Raw genomic sequence first — 27,129 nt, forward strand, 5'->3', positions numbered from 1 at the left:
TTCAGGTACATCTAGTGTGAGATGAAAGAAGCTTTTTATTAAGCAGAAACTCTTTCTTTCGGAAATTGATTTCTTAATTTTTTTAAGAACTCATCTACAGTGGATTTTTTTCATAAATCGGGCATTTTGTTATAAATAAGTTGAATATTTCAAGCGTATATTTTATTATTCTTCCATTCCGATTCTGCATAGATTATTACCCAATAAAATTCCATGAATATCCTCTAGGCACATGTTAATTCTCATGAATAGTCTACAAAATCTTTATTTTTTAAAAATGATAGTAATATTTTTAAAACGAAGTGTATTTAATAAAAAACAACAACATATATATTTTAAACGAAGCGCTATTTAAATTAAAAAAATTGTATTATTTGATATTTTAATATCAATTTGGTAGTTATTTAATATTACTCTGGACTGGTCCCTGAAGCGCAGGAGTGATCACCTTGTTTTCATATAATTAACGATCGAGATAACATTGCGTCAATTCGATGCAGTGCCCTATGCACCATTGGGTGCGGATAAGGGTTAGAGAGAGAGAGAGTTATGAAATATATATTTCATAATGATTAAAGAAAACACTTGTTTTTTACCACTTGAGTTTTATTATAGACTACATGTTTCAGAAGTTAAACTTCCATCATTCAGGTCTGTATAATAACTAAAATATAAAATATAAAATTGTTCTATAAATAAGGAGAGGGGAAAGTAAGGGGAAGGGGTTAGTCAAGGGACGGAGTTTGAAAACAAAGGAAAAATGGAAAGCAAAGGTGAAGAATTTTGAAACAATATATTATTTAATAAATTATTATTAGAATTTAGTTTTTTTTGGATTTCTAAATTTTCAAGATAATTCATAATTTGGCCTTTATATGGAACAAGGTGTAATAATTTTAATTTATGAGAGTCAAATGAGTGATTAGTATCTAAAAATTCTTCACCTTTGCTTTCCATTTTTCCTTTGTTTTCAAACTCCGTCCCTTGACTAACCCCTTCCCCTTACTTTCCCCTCTCCTTATTTATAGAACAATTTTATATTTTATATTTTAGTTACTATACAGACCTGAATGATGGAAGTTTAACTTCTGAAACATGTAGTCTATAATAAAACTCAAGTGGTAAAAAACAAGTGTTTTCTTTAATCATTGTAACATGTCTTACCACAAAGTTAATGCCGAAACAATAAATAAAATATATATATTTCATCACCAAACGCAAGGCCAAGTTATAGAAAATGCTTTACAAAGATCTCAATCATGCGTTACGCTAAGATGCGGTCATTTGACCAATATCATGTCTAATTAATATTAAAGAAAAAAATAGTATTAAATAAGAAAATTATGTAAATAGTGACCACTCCATATTGGATACTTTATTGCGGCTCTCACTGTATTTGTATGTAGCTTCTTATCTGTTACGCCAAAGAAGCTTCTTTATAATAAAAAATACATATATTTTAAAAGAGACTTATTAATTTTTTTCCATACTGTCAATTTATCTTTGTCAGATGTTGCATAGAATATACATGTCCGCAAACATTAGAGAATTATTTTATCTTTCTTTTGTTCAGAACTATTTCTATTGCATACAAAACTACATATTTATGTAGTAAAGTCTTGTTTTTATCTTATATACACCGTGTTTCAAGGGGAAACTGCAAAAACCATTAAAATGTTAAATTTCATATGATTAGTCGTTAAATAAAAATATCTTATTTTTATTTTGTACGCTTTACTTTTATTTTGTATGATACGTTCGCCTCCGTAGTGTAATGTCAGCATGGTCGGCTACCGTTCTGGAGGTCCCGGATTCGATTCCCAGGGGGGGGTCAAATAAATATAAGAGATTTTTTCACTCTAATATTTATTCAATATTACCCTGGATTGGTATCTGAAGTGGAGGGCGGATCATCCTTCTTTCATATGTTAACGTTCAAGATAACACTGTGTTTATATGATGCAGTGCCCTATGCACCATTGGGGTGCAGATAAGGGTTTGAAGAAAAAACAATTATTTACTTATGTTATAGATTTTAAAATGTAATCATAAAAAATACTGTGGCGGGTCGGATATCGATGCTCATTGGCCGGTGTTGGCCTATAAGCCATAATTTTGGAACTTCTAGTCTATACTAAAATTTTGTTTTTTTAAAAAACAAATCTGTTCCCTAAAAGTTTTATATGAAGACTGTCTGTTAATTTGTGAATTTCTACCCCTTAAAAACGGTGTGTATAAATGCATAAACAAATTTATATAGATATTTTATTTAGGTATTTTGATTTGATTGTATCTTGACTGTAAAGAGGTAAAATAGTTTAGTCTCGTCACTTTGTTTTAAATCAGTTGTTACATTTGCGGCACGCGGTACAGTTACCTAATATTTTATTCTAATTACTTTGAGGTCCATCAATCTTTTACTGCAATAACAGGTATATAAGTAAATTACAAACCATTTGGATAGTGAATTACCCACTTAGATATTGAAGAAGATAGCGTATCTAAAAAAATATGTAATTTCTTCAAAACAATTAATTTTACAGTGTATCTCTCACTGTAGGGTGATTGTCCACTATCCGGAATTTGACCGTCCAGGAGTCCGGTTTTGAAAAATGAAAGCGACCATGACAGTTTAGCGTGATCGAATTTACGCGTTCACGCACCGATTAAGAGCACCGATCCGAAAAAAGATGGACAAAAGCACAAGCCAATCCAAGCCAGTCGTCGTTTTAAAACGCTAACTGATGTGCCGGACGGTATAATTCTGTGTAATTCCGTGTAGTGGACAAATTCCCTTACTATTGCGGCATGTAGCGCTATTGAGACAGATATATATTACATTAAATTTCACCACCCATTGAAATTAAATGTTCATTTTTATAATGTAACTGTACGTAAAGATATTTTTCCTTAGAATCATTTTGACAAGTCGCTCACTCCTTTCAAGAACGTCATAAATCAAAAAACTTCATTTTTCAGGAGAACGTTTTTAAAGTTTAAAAATATAATACAATGTATTAAAAATAAATATGAAGCCACTTATTGATATAAAACCTGAAGGTTTTTTCTCCATTTGAAAAATATTTAGTAAATTTAAAAAAATCATTAAACAATAGCTTTTCTTCAAAATGCAAAAACAACACTTTCTGACCTGTAGCGGGTAAATATTAAGTTAAAAATATGCCTCTTTTGCTGGGATATAGTACATTTTCTGGGCATTCCGAAAACATGCACAACTGAAAATTGACGATTTTTGATTTATGACGTTCTTGAAAGGAGTGAGCGAAGTGTCAAAAGTATGAAAAATAAACCTAAAGTTAGTAGGATTAGTTTAATTTGTTGGAAGAAATTAAGGTTTGAATCTAAAGTACCGCACAGACACGAATCGTGGCAAATGCATGCTAAGTGTGTGCTAACCGCAGGTTAAGTGTTTAGGTACCAAAGAAGTAAAAGTGTCTAGAGAAGAAAAACAAAATATAAACAGAATGAACCATCGCTCTCTTTCCAATACTGTAAATTTAATATAGGTCTTTTTCCCTTTATTGTCATTTATATTTATATTCAATAAAAACCTATCAGCGGAAGCTAAACTGGCAGTGCACAACGGAGTCCTGGTTCCAACTCTAATGTATGGAAGTGAAACATGGAGTTGGCAAAAGAAGGATGAAAGTAGACCGAATGCAGCCGAAATCTCTCAGAAGAATGTGCGACAAAACAACGTATGATAGATGTGCGAATAGTGAAATAAGGAAGGAATGCAAAGCTGAGATAAGCATTATCGATAAAATTAAGAAAGGTGTGTTGAGATGGTTTGGACATGTGGAACGAATGAGTGAAGAAAGAACGGTAAAACAAATTTATGAGGCGAATGTTAGTGGGAAAAGAAGCGGAGGAAGACCGAGAAAAACATGGCACGATCAGGTATGCCAAATACTTGAAAGTGGTCAGGTTAGGAGTCGTAACAATCGGCGGGTATGTATGAGGAGATGCATGAACGTGGAAGAGGCGAAGAATGTTTGCAAGGACAGAGTGGTGTGGCGCTCTATTCTCTCTGCCTACCCCTGCGGGGAAGCGGGGTGATGGTTAGTTAGTTAGTTAGTTAGTTTTATTGTCATTTTGACTGGATACAAGTGGTTGCAACTATAATACTTGCACTCAATTTTTAACAATGGCACCATGAAAACAATTTGTCTACTATTATAACATTGATAATTTTATAGCAACCGATGTGTAATACTGTCGGTTGATGTGTTTTACCTTTTTACAGTCATCCCGGTAGGTTGTAATTGCACACATTGAAATAAAGTTTCCGTAGCTTTATAATGTTGTGTATCTCCCGATTTGTATTGTATCCTCGTGTATTTGCACTCTCGCACTTTGTAAGTACTTAATTTGCCTTTTTATGCAAGCTTCGATCGGTAAATGGAAATTGTAACTTCAGAAACAGATCGAGGTTAGTTGGATCTCACTTATATATATATTTTATATATTCTTATTTATTTATTACTCTAAAACTTGTACTCATAATGATAGTTGATCAGTGTTGATATTTTTGTACCGTACATGTATTTTCGGTAGTTGGTATCTTATGACAACGTAGTTTGGTGTACAGTATTTATATTTTAATTTGATTGAAATAATTTAATTATTTATTACCTTTTATTTAAATCAATTATAATACGCTATCGACCATGTACAAATCAAGCTATTTTTTTAAAAACATCTAAACTTTTATTTTAAAGCCTATCATCCTAAGATTTAAATGCTTCGAGATGTGGGTTCGATCAATGTTGTAATTTAAATTTGCTACTTTTATTGTTTTTAGTAACCATATTTTTTTGCTAATTTTGCCATGTGTATAGATTGAAGAGAATAGTCGCGCTTTGGAGTACTTGGGAGATTTGGGAGGATCTCAGAGTTCTCTGGAGACCAGCTCTTCGGCGGGAGGTCAGGAGAGATGGAAAATGGGAGCTAGAAAAACCCTTCTGCAGTGGGTCGCTAATGCGCTGCCAAAGTAAGTCGCGTGTAACATTATGTCTTATATCGTGTACTTTAAAAATAATGCTATCATCAATGCAATCTACGCTCCATTCTTTTTTTACAGGGACTCTGGCGTAGACGTTTCCGATTTCGGTTCGAGTTGGAGAGATGGTATCGCATTTTTGGCCATCATCGACGCTATAAAGTCAAACCTAATCAACTTGGCCGCCATGAAGAGAGCTTCTAATAAACAGAGACTAGAAACGGCCTTCAATGTAGCGGAAAGCGAGTTGGGCATAGCCCGCTTGCTGGATGCCGAAGATGTGGATGTGGACAGACCCGACGAGAGGTCCATCATGACGTACGTCGCGCAGTTCCTGCACAAATATCCCGAGCCCAAGGTATGTTGAGCTTTTTGCGCTTTTGTGTAAGAATGTAGGTAGAGCTCGGCTCGGTAGTTCCTCGATGCTTCTGCACTTATTGGACGATTGGTAGTGTAGTGCCGCTAATCTCGGTATACTGTATTCTTGTTTTTCTTTATTCCAGACTACCGGCCCGGATGCGGTTGCGGCTATTCAAGGAGAATACAATGATTTAATAGACTGGTTATTTAAGAAAATACAATTTTTGGAACACCAAGAGGAAACAAATTCCGTATCGAGAAATTATGTCGACTTTATTAATTTTAAATCGGAAGTAGACGAGAAAGAAATAATTTATAACAAACTTAGAAATCTAGTCAATTCCCAGAGCATGATTTCCATAACTTTGGATTCGTGGAAAGAAATTCAGCAACTCTGGATAAAGCTAGAATACCTGATGAGAAGGTGGCTCTGGTTATTGGATTCTAAGTTGCCGCCGGATTTCGGCGCCATCGGAGAATGGATGGCCAAAGCCGAGTATTTGATTTATTTTGACGAATTGCCGACGACTCTGGACGAGAAGACGGCCGCCGTGATAAGTAAAAAGCTAGAAGAACACAACGCGTTCTTCTCCGAACTGCCTTCGATCATGGAGAGGTTCGAAAATGCCAAACACTCTCCCACCGCGCTTCAAGTGCCGGGAGATCAGCTTCACAACATGGAGCGCCGGTTGAGGACGCTGCCCACCGCCGCGGCCGAGCGATGCGCTCGCCTCAAGTTCCTGGAGCACAAGTGCTGCCTCGTGGCCTTCTTGAATCTCACCGAAATGAAACTGAGAGGATGGACCGTCAAGTATGGCAAACTTCCGGAAGTCGAAAAGTTTTTAGAAGAGTATCAAAATTTCGTATCGCGAAACAAAATTTTCCACGAATTCAACAAAGCGTACGTTGACATTCAGCAGATTATCGAAGAATATAGACGGACCTGTAATATCGACGCGAAAGAAAATCAAGATATCGACAGATTTATGAGAGACGTAGCCGAAAAATGGAAAAATATTTCCATGGAGTTGCGTTGCGTCCAGAGCATGTTGGAGGAAGCCATCACCTACTGGCAGAGGTGGATCCCTCTCGCTGACGAGTTCGAGCTGTGGTTGAGCAAAGCCAACACTATGGTCAACGCCGACGAAGATCAAAGGATGGAATTTTTCCAGGACATAAGCCTGTGGAAAGACAAACATCAGCTGTTGGGAGATACCGCTAGCTTCTTGGTGGCGACTTGCGAAGACTTGGTCGCCGTCGAGTTGAAGAATAGATATACTCGCATGACATCGCAGTGGGAGAACTTGTTCCCGGACGTTAAACATTATATGCACGCTGGAGATATATTGCGATACAGGAAAGATTACAAAGCGGGAATAGAATCTTTGAGCAATTGGCTTAGAAAGGCTGAATCCATTCTGGATTCGCAGCCTTTGGCTTCTACCGATAAAATTAAGCAATACGGGGATCAATTAGTCAAGCTGCAAAGCGAAGTGGAGAGTGTCGAAGAGCTTTTTAAAAATATAAGCAAATCTTTCCAGAACATGTTGACGGAACTACCTCGCGACGAAGTCGACAAAATCATGAACACTCTGAAGAAAGAGAAGGAAGCTCTCGTGAAGGTGAGAGCCCTGATACCGGTCAAACTGCATCTCTACCATCAGCTGTTGGTCCAGCAGGAGTCTCTGGAGTCCGGCCAGAGGGAAATCAACGCTTGGCTCGACAAGGCGGAAGACCTTCTGTCTCAGATGACCTTCACCGGAGGCAAGGAAATTCTTCAGAAAGAACTAGACGCTTACAAGTCCTTCTTTTCCAGAACTATGTACTACAAGTCGATGCTGGAAAGCAAGAACAAGGTCTTCCAAAATATCATCAAGTCGGTCGACCGAGACAAATCCATAGATACCTCGGAGAGCGTTCACACCATGAAAGAATTGAACGAGAGGTTCGCCCGAGTGACCCAGCAGGCTCACCAGTGCGACCTGAGGCTGCAGGAAGCCAGCAGGTGTTGGAACAACTTCTCCGACTGCTGCAGATGCATGATAGAATGGCTGAACCAAGCGGACATGCTGATCGCCGACAAGCATAACATCGAAACCAAACAGTCTGTCGAACATCACAAGAACTTCTTCACCAAAGTCAACGATCGGCTTCTGCACGATCTGATCCAGACCGGGAACGACTTGATAAAGTGCATTCCGTTTGAAGAACAAACCGAGGTCCGGGAGACGGTGGACAGACTGCAGACCAAGTGGCACGAGGTGCTCAGCTTCGCGCCACTCCATCTCATGAGGCTGGAGTTCAGATTGGACGAGACTGTTTTCCAACAGTACTTGAAAGACATTGAAAAGGAAATCAACTTCGAACAACAGGTACAAATGCCTAACTATAATGAAATATCATTAAATTCTTTCATATTAATTTAATGTAGACATGGGCAATTGAATTGAAAACCAAAATTAACAGGGACTTCTTTAAAAGAAGTTGTTACTAATTCCGTTTCCGGGTTCGCTCATTCAAAGCTAATAACACTAATCGGTGCACAAATTTGATTGCATATTGCGTATTTCTAGCTCCTGTTATTTTTATGTATTTGACAATTTGATATCAAAATCTCAAAGTAGAAAGAAATATAAATTTAAAAAAAATACCAATATATAAACAAATACCATTCCCAATCGGGTAACCAGAGAAGTAACAGTTAGTGTCTCTTGAAGAACTTAGATAGCTGTAGGAGATTATTATTTGTTTGAAAAAAATCTACTGTTAAAATTAGTAACCTTAATTTTTAATGCTATTGCTGAATTATTAATAGTGTGTTGTTGAATTTGCAAGGCGTATAACCAAAACGACAATGTGGATGGCATCCTCTCCCGCAACGAGGAGTATTTCAAGAGGGAGGGCCGCGTGCTGCAGATGGAGAGCTGTCTGCAGAACCTGCGCAAGATCGCGGTGAGCTACTCGCAGCTGCACCCCCGCGACGGCAGCCTGGAGCAGGAGCTGCGGAGCTGCGAGGAGCAGTGGGAGCGGGCCGCGCGCCGCGTGGAGGCGCTCCGCCACCAGCTGCAGCAGGTCCCCGCCAAGTGGGACAGCTACCGCCAGCACTTCCAGCAGATGGAGCGCTGGATGGACCACGTGGACCACACCATGGCCAGCATCGTCAAGGAGGTCAACTCGGCCGAGGAATTCGAGAAGCAGAAGGCCGTCTTCCAGGTATGTTACTTGTTTCTTGAGAAAGGACTAACTGTACTCATCCAAATGTAACCTTTTTTGCGTAGCAAAGTGCCTATTTTATGCATTCATGTGTACCTTGTTCATATTAATTTATTTTTATACAATATGATACAATACTGCTCCTGATATAAAAAAATTGTATTTTTTCATGCTGGAATCATAGCTGAGAAGTTTAATGGTAAATGTTTCTGTTTTATTGTAGTTGTGATTTTTTTGTCCAAATTTGAAAGATATTTTCTATAAAACGTACGCTATTTGTATTGGAACCATAGTTTTGCTTTTTGAAATTTTTTGGGATGTTCATATTATGGTATTTTTTCCACAGCAAATATGCCGCGAAGCCGACGTTAAACGAGAAGATATGAAATGGCTCGTTCAAACTCTGGACATGCTCTCGTCACATTGCACGGAAGAAGAAGCATTCTCGGAACAAACTAAGTTGGAGAATTTGATATCCAGATATAAGAACTTGATTCCTACTATTGAAATCACAATGGTGAAAACCGAAACATTCTCAAGATGTTACACGTATAGGCGCGAAGTCCACGAGGTTATTTGCATCTTAGAACATGTCAAAGAACAGTTTATTAAGGAAGAGCAACCGAAATCCTTACAGAATGTGGAGAAAATGATCCTACAGCAGCAATCGGCCGTGTCGCAGCTAGATCAGCACAGGCCCATAGTGATGTCCATTCTGCAGAAAGGAAAGGACCTGCTGAAGGATAGCAACACTCCCGCATTCGTGCAGCAAGAAGTTCAAACCTTGGAGACTGGCTGGAACGACGCCTACGGGATGACAACAGAAAGATTGCAAAAACTGAGGGGAGCTCAGAAAGTCTGGTCCAACTATGAAGAACAGAAAGAGGAAATTCTCAGCGAGCTGTCCAATGTCGAGAGGCAACTGGCTGTTCCCTCTCAGGAGGATGTTTACAATTTAGAAAAACAATTGCAAAACAGATATATTATCGATGAATCCTTGAAAGCGGCACGCGAAGAAAAGATCAACAAACTTCGCGCAATTTGTACCGAACTTTGTACAATCGCAAATAAAGAACAGCAACCCGCCTTGCAGCAAGAAGTTAGCGACATCGAAAAGAAACTCTCGGCTACGATCGAAGATGTCGATCAAAAAGTGAAAGATCTCGAGAAATATAATAAGCAATGGAAAGAGGTCAATACTAAATTAGAAAACATGAGAATATGGACCCAAAAAACGGGACCGTACTTGGTTTCTCAAATTCAGTCGGAATCCATAACTCCCGAAGAGAGAGTACAAAAGTCTATGTCATTACAGAAAGTAGTGGAGGAAAAAATTATGATTATCAACGAGCTCGCTAACGAAGCGGCACAAATAGAAAGAGACACTAATTCGTCGGATGCCAGCAGACTGAAAGGAGAAATCATCGAATTGGAGAAGATCATTATCGGTTTGCAAAAATCTACCGATAGCCAGTCGCGAGCGACTCAACAGGACCTCGTCAAATGGCAGAAGTATAAGGCCGAAATATCCGAAATCAAACCGTGGTTGGAACAGTCCGAAATGAAAGTCGCAAACGGCATATCTAAACCTTCCACCTTGCAAGAAGCCGTACAGCTGCAACAGCAGGCGAAGATGTTCGAGAAAGAATGCGAAGTGCAACTAAACAAATTGCAAAACTTGGCCACGCTCAGCCACCAGATGACCAACAAGACCAGCGCCCCGGACGAGGTCGACGCCGTTCACTCGAGGTGGGCCGTAGTACACGATATGGCTCAGCAATGGACGAGCAAACTCGATAAGCTGGTGAATACCTGGCAGGGATTCGACGCGGACGCCAACAAGTTGGAATCTTGGATAACCAGCGGAGAGAAGATGATCGCCAAAAGAACAATTAATATCGACACCCCTCAAGTTGACAAGTTGGAGAGAGAATTGACTAAACTGAAGTCGTTTAATAACGAAATCTCCCAACAACAAGCTAAGATTGTCACATTGACCCAGAATTCCGATAGCATAAGTCACGCTCTTTCTCCGGAAGGCGGAACGGTCGTCAAAACGAGGGTTACCAATTTGAAAGAAAGAGTTAATTCCCTCGCCGACACCGTAAGGCAGAAAAGTAACGATCTGTCTGACAAAATTATCGAAAGGCAAGAGTTCCAAGGCAAGTTGACAGATTTCGAAAATTGGATGGATTCCTTGAAGCGTAAAATTGAACTTCATGACCAAATCCATTCCGATAGAGTCGAACCCGTCTTACAGGCTATGCATGTCCTCATGCAAGAGCACGCTGAAAAACAACCAGAATTTAACGCCATTTATAGCGAGGTCAAAAACATGTCCCTGAACTCTACGCCGGAAGAGTCTAGAGTGTTGAATGATACTTACTCGACCCTCGTCGAAAATTATCAGAAATTAGAGACATATTTACAACAAAACAAATCTTATCTCGAAAAATGGACCGATTTCTTGAATTGGTACGACGATGCTAAACAACAATTGTCTCATATCAAGTACAGAGTTGATGGACAGAAACAAATTCCCGAGGAATGCGAATTGATCAAAGATGAGCTTAATAATATATCGGAAAAGATTCTTTCCTGGAATACCCAAGCGGCCTCTATTGACAATCTACCTCACATTCCTATCAAGGATAAGCAGACTGGGCGGTCACTTACCGTCAATACTCTCCTGAGAGAGCTAGAGCAAACCGTTGAAAAACTCAAATCCCAAATTATCGACAAAAAGGACCATCTGGACAAAGTCAACGCTAGATGGAATAAGTTTGGTGAATTACAAAAATCTGTCGAAACTACACTGCAGAGTTCTAAAACGGCTCTGGGTGCTATCGCTAAACAACCCACGGCGAGTAACAAAGAGACCATCACGGAAATATTGAAACATTTAGATACTTTGGATCACGACTTGGACCAGAAACAACCCTTGAGAGCCGATTTGAGGGAAGAAGGTCTGCATCTCATGCGCGAAGATCCTAACAAAATGGCAGAAATCCAACAATTGCTCTCCGCGTGCGATAATAATTGGGAGCAAACAAACGGAATACTCAGAGATACGAGAAACAAGTATTCGGTTCTCTCTTCCACTTTACAAGAGCTCATGACCTTTAAGGGAACATTCGACAGAGATGTCGACAAAGCCAACCAACTTCTCGAATCCTGCTCGGACACGCCCAGCGGATATATTCCCGCAAATCAAGCCCTAGAAAAGTGCAAAAAGTCCGCCGAAATGTTGAAGAGATCCAAAACTACGTTAGACCAGATGGAATTGATCAAACAATCCATTTTGAAGCAAGCGGCGCCTTTGGGCGGATTCGATTCTACCTCCATCGAGAATGAGTACTTGAGTTCTCAGACCCGCTGGGAGAAAGTACACGATGCCGCCATCAAGAGAATACAAGATCTCGAGTCGCAGTCTATTATTTGGAAGCAGATAGACGACAACAAAGATCATCTGCTCAACTGGTTGAGCGAAACCAGTCAGTCACTGTCCAACGCCACTGACAATTTAGAAGTCAAATTCGGACAATCTACATTAAACAAATACAAAGAAGAACTACCGGTTTACACAAACATCAAGAATAACATACAAGTGAAAATTGAGCAGTTGACCAATTTGAATAAAGGCAAACCGGTTCCGAACCTGGCCAATCTGAACTCTTTGCTAGAAGATCAATTCCACATCCTCAAAGATTTGGCCGATAACCTGGAATCGGCAGCCTCAACCCTAGACTCGCAAGAGAAAGAAGTGCGACGGGATATCAAAAACGTCGGCGAAACAATTAGCAAGCTGAGAGAAGAAATTATCAAATGCGACGATATGACCGGAGAGAGCACTAAAATCTTAGAAAGACTGACAAAATGTCAATTATGTAAAGAGCAACTGGCCAACTCTTGCGACGATATTGACAATATTACTCTGAGGGTCAACGAACTCAATTCCAACTATCCCGGATTTTCAGAAACGATCGTGCCCAAAGAACTGGCCAGCGTTCAAAAACGCTACGAGGGAGTAATCGCCCACGCGAATAAAATTGAAGGAACTCTGCTGACTTTCTTCAAGAAAATGTATACGGACAAATTTGGAATGCTTCAGAGAGTTCTGAAGTCTCTAGAAGAAAAAGCTATTTGGTGCGCCCCGGAACCCGGGAGCGACAAATACAATTTGGAAGTTAAAATGGCCGCTCTCGAAGATGTCAAGAACGGTATTGCCGATTGCAACGCCAGAATCGAACAACTCAATCAATCCTTCGATCTCCTGGAAAGTGTCGAGGCGCCGGAAACTCTCAAACACCTCAAAACTGAAAAGTCTCAAGCCATCGCTAAATTAGGTCAGCTGAGCAAGTCCTGCGATGATATCAAAGACAAATTGCAGTCTAATATAGACCTTTGGCTCAAATATGAACTGATGTCCGAAAATGTATCCTCGTGGTTGAAGGATGTGGAAGGAAAGGTAAGATCGGAAACGGTCAACTTACTCGATTTAAATTCTATCGACGATAAAGTCAAAGAGATTGAATCGTTCAAAAAGGAAGTGGATAATTATTCATCCGAAATAAATGCATTGTCCCACTTGGGTGACGATATTGTGAATAAGAATCCTGAGTCTCGGGTGGGGCAGTATGTAAGTCATTTGGTCACTCGCTACGAAACAGTCGGAAAGTTCTTGGCTTCGTACATCGATAAATTGAACGAACTTAAGAAAAATAAACAGAGGTATTTGGACAACATCGAAGCTTTCAAACAATGGCTGAAGGATTCCGCTGGCAAAATAGAGAAGTATCAAGCGTACTGTTCCAGTTCCGCCAGACCGCAGCAAGCGGAGTTAGACGAGTTGAAGCACTTTGCGGAAGAAAGAGAAAAGGGACAGGCTCTGCTGAATGCAGCGGTGGAAGCGGGAGAGTCACTCTTCACTGGAATAACCCCCGAAAACCGAGACACTATACGGAACGACCTGAGGTCCTTACGAGATAACATGGAAACTTCTATCGACCAAGTCAATTCAGTATGCAAGCGTGTAGAGAGCATAATGATGCAACGCTCTTCATTCGACGAGACGTTCGGACAAGTGGCAAATTGGATTGTCGACAAACAAAAGTCTATCGGATCCCTTCCCCTGAGCGCGACGCTGCAAGAAAAGAAAGCGGCACTACACAGCAGCAAGAACTTGCTGCAGGATATCAATTTGCACAAGAGCATCGTAGAACAGCTGAACGACAAGGTGTCCTCTCTATCCGACGACGAAAGTAACAAAAAACTCCGAGACATTCTGAACAAGTACAACGACTCGGCTTCCCAAGTAACCGAACGTATCGCCATTTGCGATAACCATATTTCCAATCATGAAAATTATTTGCAAATATTGGAAAATTGCAGAGACTGGTTGAACGCTCTGATCACCGAATCATCGATGATTGACGATGTGTCAGCGACCGATCGAGAAGACGTTGAGAGTAAATTGACGACCGTTGAAAATCTTCTGCAACAAAAATCAGAGGGAGATAAGATAATCGCAGCTTGCAATTCCCAATTACAGGTCGTTTTGAAAGAAACGGCGAAAGAAGGTCACCCTGCTCTTTTGCAGGAATTCCAAGAGCAGAACGACGCATGGGATTCATTTTTGATTCATTGCACTCAAAATCAAGTAAAGTTGAAGAATCTTCTCAACGCTTGGACTGAAAATGAACTGACGTTCGATAACTTAGATGAATGGCTTAAGCAAAAAGAAAATCAAATAAGAGATCAAAGCTTAAAAAGCTCATTAGACGCCAAGAGAGCGTACTTAAATAAACTCAAGGGCTTGGAGGCCGAAGTCGCCAGTAAAGGAGATGAAATCGCCAAAACCGTTGAGAAAACCACTACCATGGAAGGCGATTCCGATATAGCCAATCGAATCTCCAAATTATCGACAAGATACCAAACCCTGAGAAACACCGTCAAAGAGGTCATTTCGAGATACAATACTTTTGTCAATGAACACGAGCAGTTTGAAAAGGATTATAGTGACTTAGAAGAGTGGTTGAAATCCAAAATGGAGGAAATGAAAGACCTCAATGAGATTGTAGGAGATTACGCTATGCTCCAAGACAAACAGAATAAAGCGAGGGAGCTTTCGGATTTGAAAAACAAAGAGACGCCTAAGTTCGAATCGCTTTTGGACCGTGGAGAAAAACTGTACAATCACACAAGCCCGGATGGAAGAGAAATTATACGACAACAACTCAGGAACATCCGCGCACTGTGGGAGAGCTTCGGGGACATTTTGCAAGATACAAGCAATAATTTGGACCAGTGCCTATTACAGTTTTCAGATTTTTCACTAGCCCAAGAGCAGCTAACGAAGTGGCTGAAGGACGTAGAAAAAGCGATGCAGCAACATACGGAGCTAAAGGCTTCCTTGCAAGAAAAACGCGCTCAACTACAAAATCATAAAATCATGCATCAAGAAATAATGTCCCACCAGCAGTTAGTGGAATCGGTCTGCGACAAAGCGCAGCAACTAGTCGACCAAACTCAAGATGCGTCACTCAATGTTTATCTGCAGTCCATCAAACAGCTCTTCTTGAATATTGTGTCTAAATCGGAGCATTTACAGAATAACTTGGAGGATTGTGTCAAAAAGCACAGCAATTTACTTAACGAGTGTAAAGACTTCAAAGATTGGTTGAATATGGAAAAAGAAAAACTTCACGAGTGCGAGGATGTTAGCGGTGAAAAATCTGAAATCGTCCGGAAGATCGCTACGATTAATGCTTTAAAGTCCGCCGAAACCGAAGGAGCCAAGAAGCTCGATGCCATTCGAGAAACAAGCTTGGTAGTGAACAAGAGCACCTCGCAGCCCGGCATTCAAGCCATCCAATCCGACATCGAGGGTCTGCAAAGTGAACTACGAGGGTTCTTGAAGTCTCTCAATAGTGCCGAAACTAAGCAGCAACACACACTCAAGCAGTGGGATCATTTCGAAAACCAATCGGAAAAAACATTGGAATGGTTACGCACTGCGGAATCATCTCTAAGAGATCAAGTCCTACTTTCAGATTTACCAGAAAAACAAAATCAATTGGAATCTTACAATAAAAAGCGAGATGACGTTACCAGCAAGGAAAAGGAAGTAGACGAATTCGTGGATAAATCGCACACGTTACTTCAAATAAGCGGAGTCGAAAGACTGAAACCTTTAATTTCACAAATCAGCAACAGGTACCAACAACTACACATCACAACCAAAGAGGTCATCAATCACTGGTCCAAACTTGTTGACGATCATAAGAAATTCAATAAATTATACGAAGAAGCTCTCAATTGGTTGAAACCGCTGGAAGAAAATATCGCTTTCTTGAATGATCAATCAAACACGAGCCCGCTAGACGTTAAGGCTAACAAATTGCAAGTGTTGTTGCTGGAACGCGAGAAAGGCGATCAGAAGATTGCCATCCTGACGGCCACAGGAGAAGGCCTGTTGCCGGACACTTCGGCTCAAGGCAGGGAGAAGATCAGGCAAGACCTACGCGACATCAGAGAGAGATGGGACAAGCTGAATGATGGGATCAAACAACAGCAAAAGTATCACGAAATTCAATCTCTCCAGTGGTCCAGTTATCAAGAGACTCTGCAGCAAACTCTCGCTTGGTTGGATGAAAAAGAAAAATTGGTTCAACAGGAGAATGCCGCTTCATCCTCCGTCTCCACCCAAGAGATTAGATCGAAGTTACTCAAAAACAAAACGTTACTTCAAGAAATTCTTTCTCACAAACGCGTTATCGAGGTTGTTACTGAAAAAGCTCAAACCGTCACCGAGTCTGTGACGTCCGACGAACAGAAAGCCAAAAATGTTCAAGAAACAGTCAAATCGATTTGGGATCGTTACAACAAATTAACTTCGAACCTCAAGTCGCTGATAGCGCAGTTGGAGAACTGTCTCGACGTATATCAGCAGTTCAACGACATGCAAAAGTCGCATCAAGATTATCAAAAACAGCTCTGGGAACGCTTGCAGATGTTGTCGGATTACTCCGGAAACAAAGGCGCGCTGCAGTCCAAGCTGAAGAAGATACAGGAGCTCCAAGACAACGTCCCGGACGGACACAGCAGAATCAACATGCTATCGGAGCACGTGGAGACCAGAGCCAAGATACTTCCTCCGAGAGCCAAGGAGGCCATGGTCAGGGATCTGTCGACGCTCACCGTAGATTTCGAGAAGTTTGTCACCGCCACGAACGACATCAAGCGAGGACTGGAAGACAGGCTGCAGCACTGGTCGGAGTATGAGAATACTCACGAGAGACTGTTGGGCTGGCTGTCCGAGGCGGAGATCAGCCTCAAGAACTTCTCGCCCAAGGCCACTCTTCCCGAGAAAATGGAGCAGTTGGAGAAATATCAGGTAATATCCCTACTGAACCTACATTTCTGTGTGAATAACACCATACAATATTCTAACCCTTTATTATTATGCCCCATGTATGTGTATTAAGCTTTTATTTTATTGAACAGGATGTCGTAAAAAATATTGATATGCGTCAAAGAGATTTCACTGATTACGTTAGTTTGGCTGATACCTTGGACCAAGTAAGATTATCAATTTTACAAAATAATACGCACAGATATATTCTCGCACAAAGCACCATTATTTAGTTGTTTTTTTTACCGGTGTAGGTTAAACATTGGTGGCATATTTTTAATGGAATTTCCATCACTTGGATTTAATTGTGTAATAATGTTTAAAAATAATATAACAGACAGGTGCCGAGTTAATTTAACTGATACAAATTTTTTAACTTTTACAAATTGAGTTTCATAAAAAAGGGTTTTTAGGTAAATACATTCTAAAAACGTCGGTAATGGATCACTTACAAGTAGACTAGTATTTACAATACAGGTATTACATATTCACTAACACAATTATAATTTTAAATAATTATGAATCCACTCTTGTCTTTTGAAAAATGATTTTGATTCCGCTTTAAAATATGCAAATTGTTTATTTTACAATTATTGATTCGGCAGTTACTTAGTCGTAATTCTATCCATTTGTTATTTTACTTGTTAAATATCAATATTCATTAAAATCTTTTTTTATACCGCTCACTCCTTTCAAGAACGTAATAAATCAAAAATCATCAATTTTCAGTTGTGCATGTTTTCGGAATGCCCAGAAAATGTACTATATCCCAGCAAAAGAGGTATATTTCTAACTTAATATTTACCTGCTACAGGGTAGAAAGTGTTGTTTTTGCATTTTGAAGAAAAGGTATTGTTTAATAATTTTTTTTTAAATACTAAATATTTTTCAAATGGAGAAAAAACCTTCAGGTATTACCTAAAAAGATCTGTTGCACAGTAAAAAGTTCAATAAGTGGCTTGATATTTATTTTTAAAACATTGCATTTTATTTTTACACTTTAAAAACGTTCTCCTGAAAAATCAAGTTTTTTTATTTATGACGTTCTTGAAAGGAGTGAGCGATATGTGTAACAATAAACAATAGATTTGAACTAATAGTGGTATTAATCAAGCAAAAAGTTTATACAATATTTGTATTTTATCATAAACCTTGCAGCTTCATTGAAACACTGTAAAATGCCAAAAGTCAAAGTAAAAATCCATTGAATAACTCTTTCATATTTTTATATTGTTTAAACTGGTTTGAGGTTCAAATTTGGTTTTGGATTTATATAATATAGATGTTTTTTTGAAATTTGGTAATGTTTATAAAATTTTATGATTGGTTTCTACAAGGCACTTTCATGTTTTCAGATTCTAGTCATTAATCTGAAAAAGAGCGAAGCCGAATATGATAAGCTCACCGACGATTTGAGTGACTTGATCGAGAATTGTAACGAGACGAGAGTAGCCGTTAATGTGCAGCAAATTACGTCTAGATTCCAATCCATTCAAGCCACTGCTAAGGAAATCGTCAAGAAGTGCGAACAAGCCGTAGCCGACCATAACGTGTACCAAGAAAAGTACAAGCAGTGCTCCGAATGGATCCAAGCCGCTCAGCTGAAGTTCGACGAATCCAAGGACGATGGCAAAGTCAGTAATAGGTCCGATATCTTGGAAAAGAGCGATGTGCTCAGAGATTTACTGTCGCAAAAATCAAGCGCCACTTTGTTACTCAATAACGCCGTGGAACTGGGAGAAAAGGTATACCTTTCCACGTCTGACGAAGGAAAGGAAATAATCCGACAACAGCTCCAAGACTTGCAGCAATCCTTGGACGCCTTGTACGACGAAATAGGCAGTACCGAAAGGGACTTGCAAGCTAAGCTCACCAAGTGGTCGGGCTTCGAAGAGTGTCTGGAAGGCATCAAGAAATGGCTGCAGAGTGCTGAGCAAATGCTACCCAGAGAGTTAGAATTGAAAGCTACCTTGGATGAGAAGCGCGGGCAGCTGGCTCTCTATCGCAACTTCCTGCAGGAGGCGTTGATGCACCAACAGGACATCATCGACCTTCGTGATAAAACTGACAATCTTCCCGAAAAGAACGAAGACATCTTGAACCAGCTCGGCGCAATGGTGGAACAGCATAAAAATATTCTGCAGCGCGCTCAGAAATACGTGGAGAAGTACGAAGGTATCGTGAGCGACCACCAACAGTACAGCAAGGCGGTGATGGATCTGCAGGAGTGGGTCGAAGCCACCCACAATACGGTCAACCTCTGGGGAGACAGCGAATTAGAACGAGTCTCGCTCTACAGTAACGTGGAACGTTTGAAGAATTTACAGCTTCGTTTGCCCGAAGAGCAACCGAGATTAGATTTAATCAGATCATTAGGAGAAAAAGTCATTCCGGGAACTATCGAGTCCGGTCACATCAATATTCGTAATCAAGTGGACTCTTCCCAACAGGAATGGGAGGGGCTGGTTTCATTCATCAGAACGACGATGGAATCGCTAGAAAATAAATTGCAACAATGGAACGAGTATGAAAACTTGAAAGATCAGTGTTTGGCTTGGATTCGCGAAACCGACACAAAACTTCACGCCATAGATCTCAAATCAACATGTAAAGAGAAGCAAGATCAGTTGGACGCTCTCAAAATACTTCAAGGCGAAGTGAGAGCTAAGGAATTGGAGATCGACAGCGTGACAGAAAAAGCGCAACAACTTCACAAAGGGACAATGGGATCGAGGAGCTTACAAATCACGGAGCTCGGATCCAAATATCAACAGATTTCTCAGAAAGTCAAGGACTTGACCATTAGATGGCAGCAATATGTCAAAAACCACCAAGAATTCGAAAACAATTTGTCCGAATGCGCTGTTTGGCTAGCCGACATTAAAAATAAAATGTCCTATTGTTCCGATTTGAGTGCTTCATCGAAGAAAGACCTCGAAAATAAATTGGTCCTCATACAGGACTTATTGTTGGTGAAAGATGAAGGTTTCTCTAAAGTGCAAAACGTTGTCGAGTTGGCTCAGTCAGTTCTGGCCAACACGGCGACTGGAGGTCACGACTCTATAAATAAGTCTCTTGCCAAACTTCAAGAAGAATGGTCGGCGCTGGCTTCCAAGATGATAGAGATCAAGTCCCTGCTGGACGATTCCATCAGCAAGTGGTCCGGATTCCTGGAACAGGTCCACGCTCTCAAGAAGACCGTCGAGTGGATGGAGTCCGCTATACAAGAAATCACTCCGTTCCAGACGAGCATGAGTGAAAAACGGTCGCAGTTAGAAAAAATAAAGAATGTCGAGGAAAAAGCCAGATGCGAAAAGATTGAAGTCGACAATTTGAAAACCAAAGCGGCTGAAATGGTCGAAAGCGGCCAACAAACTCAAGCCGCTTCGCAAGCCCAAGAGATATTGAACAAATTCGATTCCTTATTCGACAAGATCAAGACAATTTTATCGGAAAGGGAAGCTCAATACAGAGATCACAGAGTTTACAAGGAAGCGAGTGACGACTTGATAGGATGGCTGAGTAGGGCGCGCGAGAAGATTCCTTCCATGAAAACCAAGAGTCTGAGCGACAAGCTCGCTATCGAAAATGTCGTAGCTCCTCTGGATGCCTTGTTGAACAAGCAAGCTCAGGGAGAACTTCTAGTCGAACACTTACAGCACACTGGCGAAGTTGTTCTAGCGAGCACGTCGCCGGAAGGACAGAAGATCATCAGAAACGACATGAAAGCCCTAAGAGAGAGTTTCGAAGGATTGTTCAATGAAATCCGGCAACAGAAAGAGCAACTGGAAGCAACGGTAGCGCAGTGGCGAGATTACAAAGACGAATACGAGCGATTATCCGACTGGTTACAGCAAACCGATATTCTTATCAAAAATCACAAATTAGCCATGTTGGCAACTGCCAAAGAAAAGGGAAATCAAGTGACGGATGTCGCTCAAATACTCGACAAACTTGAGAAGGGCAAAGAAGATATCGAAAAATTCAATAAAACTGCATCTGGCCTCCTGTCCTCACACTTGGACACTTACGTCAACAATCAGTTGAGACATCTCAATTCTAGATATCAAGTCCAAGTTAATTTGGCCAAAGACGTGTTGAAGAAGGTCGAAACTAATTACGATCAGCATAAAGAGTACGATACTACACTCGAAAAAGCTAAAGACTGGATGGAGAAGGCTTGGGACTTGATCCGAGGCAGCAGCGAATCGTCGAGCACTAGTAGCAAAGAAGTTTTGCAGAAGCGCCTCGAAAAGATACAAGATCTTCTTAGAAAGAGAGAAGAAGGCCAAAACCTCATACACGCAACCGTCAACTGCGGTGAAAAAGTTCTGCGAAACACTCGCTCGGATGGCCGAGATAAAATCAACTCCGAACTGAAGGACATTCAGAACGAATGGGAGAGACTAGTGAAGAAAATGTCAACCGCTAAAGTACATCTCGAAACCAGTTTGCTGCAGTGGGCCGATTACAGCTCTAGTTACTCCCAACTGCAGCAATGGATCACCGACCGCGAGGCTAAGCTCCAAGAAGTCTGCGAGCAGAAGGTGGCCAAATCTAAGAAAGGTCAAGAACGCCCGTCCGGACTGACGTCCGGCTTGAGTCTGGGAGAAAGAAAGGCAACTCTCAGGCAAACCAACAACATTGTCCAGGATATCGTTTCGTTTGAGCCAATGATTCAGTCTGTCACGTCCAAGGCTTCGGAATTGATGCAAGCCGCACCGGCTTCGGAAATAACCAACAAGTACGAGACTTTGAGTAAGCAAGCCAAGGATCTGTACGCCAAACAGAAAGAAACCGTGGAACACCATCAAGCCTTTATCGACGCCGGAAATGATTTCGTGCAGTGGATCAGGGCCGCGAAGGAACGTCTCGGTAAATGTTCTGAACCGACCGGCGACAAGGAGTCTCTTAGTGGCAAAATATCTCAGCTGAAGATACTGCAAAGCGAACTTCCGGAAGGTCAGCTAAAACTGGAGAAAGCTTTAGAGCAGGCTGAAATCTCCTGCCAGATAGCCGATCCGGAAGACAAGGAGGTGATCGAGGAAGAAGGCGCTCTAATGCAAGAAGAGTATGACGGTTATGTGTAAGTACAGAATAATTTCATATTGAATTTGAAGTTGAACTAGCAGTGTGGAACAGAGTCCTAGTACCAATGGAAGTGAAACAAAGAGTAGGCAAAAGGAGGGAGAATGCATTTGAAATGCTATCACTTAGATGAATATGTAATATGTGTCAATATGATGTATGATAGCTGTATGATAGATGTTTGAATGATGAAATAAGGAATGTATGCAAAGGTGAGCCAGACATAATTGAAATAATAAAAAAGGGGCGTTAAGATGGTTGAACAAATGAGTAAGGAAAGAATGGTAAAAGAAATACATGAAGCATAAAAGAAATACATATGGTTGGAAGTAGAAGCAGAGGGAGATCGAGAAAAACTTGTGGGCTTGAATGTGGATAAGACAAAAAATGTTTGCAATGACAGAGTAGTGTAGGATTCTATTCACGTTAGTTACTTTAAAAAAATATATTTTCTTCATATGGATTGTTTTAATTTTGCTAATTTTTCAGAGAACAACTGAACAAGACCAAGACTCTGATAGAAGAAGGAATCGTGAAGTGGACTGAATACGAAGATCAGTATAAAGAAGCGGCTGACTGGTTGAATACGACAGAAGGATTGGTTCAATCTTTTAATAAACTTCAAGAAAGTTTAGAATTAAAGAAAACTGTCTTAGAAGAATTCCAGGTAATAAATAAATACAATAAAATTTTAGTTTATTTTAATCATCACTAAAAATTGTGATTCACGCGTAATTACAAAATTTTAATTTACAATAATGTGTCCTCAGTGGGTTTTCTCATACCGAGGGCACATTTAATAAAAATTGTTTAATAAATTATTCATTACGATATATTTATTAGACGCGGGACTATTCAATTCAATTCAATTTATTCAATAATTAATATATACATTACAAACTAACATTTAAGGCGTATACATTAAAAAACAAATTAAAAAGTAAGCAAGAAGACTCTTGTTAAATGTGTAGAAGAATCCTGCTTCGGAAAACTCCTTCAGACACATGGAACAGATCAATATCCAATGTGATATTGTTCAACATAGCGGTAGCTCTTCCTGCAGGCATAACCATCGGCAGGTTGGTCATGTGTATAGGAATGTGAAACAATCTATGCCAACGCTGTCTTAGGTAACTATCGGGAACATACAGACCAATGCTCCGGATAATTTCAGAATTATCAATCATACCGCGCAACAATCGAAAAAAATGCGTAGTAAAATACACATTCCTTCTAGTCTCTAAACTATTGTAGCCAAGCATACCCTGGAGAAACTGGGTCGGGTAGAGCCAAGGATAATAGCCGTACTCTCCCATGTAGAGATACCTCAAAAACTTCTTTTGGACTTTCTCTACCATAAGAGAGTACTTAAGCTCGTGTGGCCCCCAGATCATCGAGCTGCTCTCGAGTCTACTTCGCACCAAGGAGTTATAAAGAGTTCTCAGCACGCGGGTATTTTCGAAAACCCTGGCAGTACGCAGAACAAATCACTATTCACCCTACGGATGGTATATTGATATATATGATAGGTGTCTCAGTTAGATGGAAGTCAGAGTATCCCAGGGCTTAAGACCTGGCATTTGGCTGGCTTAGGTGTGTTACTTTATACACTTGTGTAACCTTCACCATTATTGAACATTTACATTGCATTGATTTAAGAAAGATGTATATGTACACTATTGTTTGATTCCTTTCATATTTTAAATGTAATTTTGATAGTTTGATAATTTTAACTTGGATGCTCAGACTTCCATCTTCTTTCTTATATAAACGATATTTGCTTCAAGTTGAGACACCTATAATATACATTATTTGTTAGTTTTCTATCATAAGTCACGTAATCATGATGACATGGTCGAATGACGCAATCTACTTTGTATCTATCCACCACCATAATCTCATTGTGAGTAGTTCCGTAATATTCATTCAAACCCTTATCCGCACCCCAATGGTGCATAGGGCACTGCATCATATAAACACAGTGTTATCTTGATCGTTAACACACGAAGCAAAGGTGATCAGCCCCCTGCTTCAGGTACCAGTCCATCCAGGGTAATATTGAATAAATATAAGAGTGAGAAAATCACTTATATTTATTAGACCCCCTCTGGGAATCGAACCTGGGACCTCCAGAACTGTAGCCGAGCTCGCTGACCATTACACTACGGAGGCAAAGTTCATAACGGTAGTGTAATAGTCCGTAACAATTCATTTTATTTCGTTTAAGCGTTCTAATGGTTTGTGATTTTTCCAGGTTCATTTGCAGACGCTATTTGACTGGCAACGTGAGTTGGATCGACTACACATGCGAGCGCAGACTCTGCTGGAGACCTGTGCGGACACGCGAGTGTCCAACGGCATCACGCAACTCACTACGAAATATAATGCTCTGCTCTCTCTTGCAAAGGAGATCATGCGACGCTTGGAATTGCATTATCAGGTAACGTTAACTGTATATGCACTAAAGCGTTGATAAAACTAGAACAAAGCTTATGTTGATGGCTATTTTATTTATTCATAAATTTTTCATAACGTTTTCGGGTGGGATGATCCTTGTTTTTCAAATCTGGTTTTCTCCCAAAACGTTGTGAATAAAAGAACTGGTCAAATTATTATAATAAGTGTCATAAAAAAATAATTAAATCATGTTTTGAGGGGTCTGCCAGTATGTAAAATGCTTCGGTAAGGATCTTACTCCAATCAGCCATAGATACAACCACAAACTTGCACATGAAGCGACCTACACTAAATTTTGTTTGCGGCACAAAATTTTTAACAAACGCGCTGTTTCACAATTTTTTCCATTTTCAAATTCGCCGAGCACACTTGAAGTCATCTATTACTAACAGCTGCTGTAAACACACTGAGTGACAGATCGTGCTTGGCATCTTGCCTTGAACAGGCTTGGTAATTAAGAAAGGGGCTACCAACTTTAAAAAAAAAACTGATTCCTTTTAATCGATTCATTTAAATCCAAATTTCCAGGTACTTATTTTACATGATGTATGTTTAAAATATAAATAAAAATATGCATGAGATTACCACGTGTTTGGAGCGAAACCCCGTTAGATTTCTAGAAACAGTTGATTTTATGTCTTCAGCCAGGTCCAAAACTCTCTTTTTCTTTCTAAAGTAGTTTCATATTTCTCTACAAGGCTTTGTATAAACATCTTTCTCTTCGTGTGTCATGTCAGGTCCCCCCTATTCGACTTGAGAGTATGCGTCCCTGTCTTGGGCAGCTCTAAACATAATCTGCTTATTCCAGGAACACCAGCAGCACAACACTTTATATGGAGAGTGCCAAGATTGGGTTGACCGGACGAGAGACAAGCTAAACGAGTGCGTGGAGATGCCCAACACCGCTCAGGATGTCCAGAGCAAGCTGAACACGGTCAAGGCCATCAGGCAGACCCTGGAACAGGGGCAGAACAAGCTCCGCTATGTTCTGGAGCTCAAGGAAAAGGTCATCATGAACACCGAGCAAAATGGGGCCGCCAAGATTCAAGAGGACACGGAAAATCTCAAGCAAGAGTTTGAGAAACTACTCGTGGACGTGCAAGACATCCGCAATAACCTCACCAACAGGGCTGCGCAGTTTGACGAAATTTACAAGGTAGGTTATATAAATCCTTCAAGTGCCGGATGGTATCAGTATGGCTGATCTCGGTCAATAAAAAACCTAATAAAATGATCGTTTTTGTCTAAATACATTCAAAGAATATTCCTAATACTCACCTTCTTATGTGCGTGTCATGTCAGGCACCCCCGACGTCGACTATCACTTGATAGTAAGTGTCCTTATCTTGGGTAATTCTAAAGAGTGTCTCGACGGTTCTGATCCCCGTCCAATCTACTATATTCCGGAGCCAGGAGATTTGCTTTCTGCCCACACCTCATCGACATTTTATTTTGCCTTTTACGATTAGGTGCAATAGCTTGCACTTCTCTCCTCTAAGCACATGTGCCAGATGGGACACCTTCCAGACTTTGATATTAGTCAGCAACGGACTTTCTACTCTTGCTCCTTGGAGCACATTGCTGACCATATCGGTCTATGGAATCAGTAGCATTGTACGATGTTACCACATTTGGAATGCCTCTAACCAGTTCAAGATGATGAATGATGAATGATTCAACTCTGTATAGAAGTACTGACCAAACATAACACCCAACCATTCTTTGAATACTCCCCAATTATGTGCAATTTGTGTCGTTTGTGCCACCACAAAAGCTGAGTTAACACTCACTAATTCATAAAAATATTTTTATACTTTTTTTTATTCAATGTACACCGACATAAAATGTTATGTCAAGACCGTAAGGTTATACTTTCAATTACTCAATGATACTTTTGATTCATCAGCCATATGCGCCTAGCGCGTATTTTTGCACCAAGGGAAACGTTAGATGTTCATGTTGCAGTGGAATCTAACATAATTTTATATTTTTAGTTGCACAAGTTGCTCATTGAATGGCTCGAGGACATAGAACAGAAAGCTCAGCCGGAAGGATCCCTTCTGAATGAACTCTCTGAAAAGAAGGCCAAATTGGAAAAGTTCAAAGCCATACAGAGAGACATAGACAGCCATCAGGAAATGGTGAAAAAAATAGAATTTAGACTAGCGGAAGACCCCACCATGCAGTGCGACGAAATCAACGACAGCATGAAGAAGTACTCAGACATCAAGAAAACTGTCAATACTACAATTTCAGTAAGTAAAATAAATCATTATTACAATATCTTGAGAAAATGCAAATAATATCAAAAGTTATCAAATAATATAGTTATCAAATTATTTTTCAAAAATTAATCACTTGAATATACCACTTTAATGAGTTTTATTTATATATACGACTAGTTTCGAAAACTTACATGTTTTCATCTTCTGGTAAATTAAATGTTTTAATTTTTACCAGAAGATCTGTAAGTTTTCAAAACTAGTCGTACATATAAATAAAACTCATCAAAGTGGTATATTCAAGTGTTTCATTTTTACAAAATAATCACCATGTCATTCCACAAAGTTAATGC

The 27,129-nt window shown here is 40.1% G+C and overlaps 1 protein-coding gene across 1 annotated transcript in view; it reads left to right on the forward strand.

Moving 5' to 3' along the window:
* LOC148312479 (uncharacterized) overlaps positions 1 to 27,129 on the forward strand; it is a 199,353-nt gene that overhangs the window by 48,331 nt on the left and 123,893 nt on the right. The window contains exons 6-16 of the mRNA XM_088276683.1: positions 4,863 to 5,014; positions 5,105 to 5,381; positions 5,527 to 7,755; positions 8,219 to 8,596; positions 8,943 to 16,991; positions 17,102 to 17,176; positions 18,365 to 22,095; positions 22,587 to 22,764; positions 24,352 to 24,537; positions 25,363 to 25,710; positions 26,549 to 26,809. Of these exons, the coding sequence (XP_088132809.1) occupies positions 4,863 to 5,014; positions 5,105 to 5,381; positions 5,527 to 7,755; positions 8,219 to 8,596; positions 8,943 to 16,991; positions 17,102 to 17,176; positions 18,365 to 22,095; positions 22,587 to 22,764; positions 24,352 to 24,537; positions 25,363 to 25,710; positions 26,549 to 26,809 (15,864 nt within the window). The remainder of the gene's footprint in view (positions 1 to 4,862; positions 5,015 to 5,104; positions 5,382 to 5,526; positions 7,756 to 8,218; positions 8,597 to 8,942; positions 16,992 to 17,101; positions 17,177 to 18,364; positions 22,096 to 22,586; positions 22,765 to 24,351; positions 24,538 to 25,362; positions 25,711 to 26,548; positions 26,810 to 27,129) is intronic.

Source organism: Brachycentrus maculatus, unplaced genomic scaffold (assembly GCF_059751285.1).
Source record: "Brachycentrus maculatus isolate JH-2025_06_01 unplaced genomic scaffold, ASM5975128v1 h1tg000039l, whole genome shotgun sequence".
Lineage (NCBI taxonomy): Eukaryota > Metazoa > Arthropoda > Insecta > Trichoptera > Brachycentridae > Brachycentrus > Brachycentrus maculatus.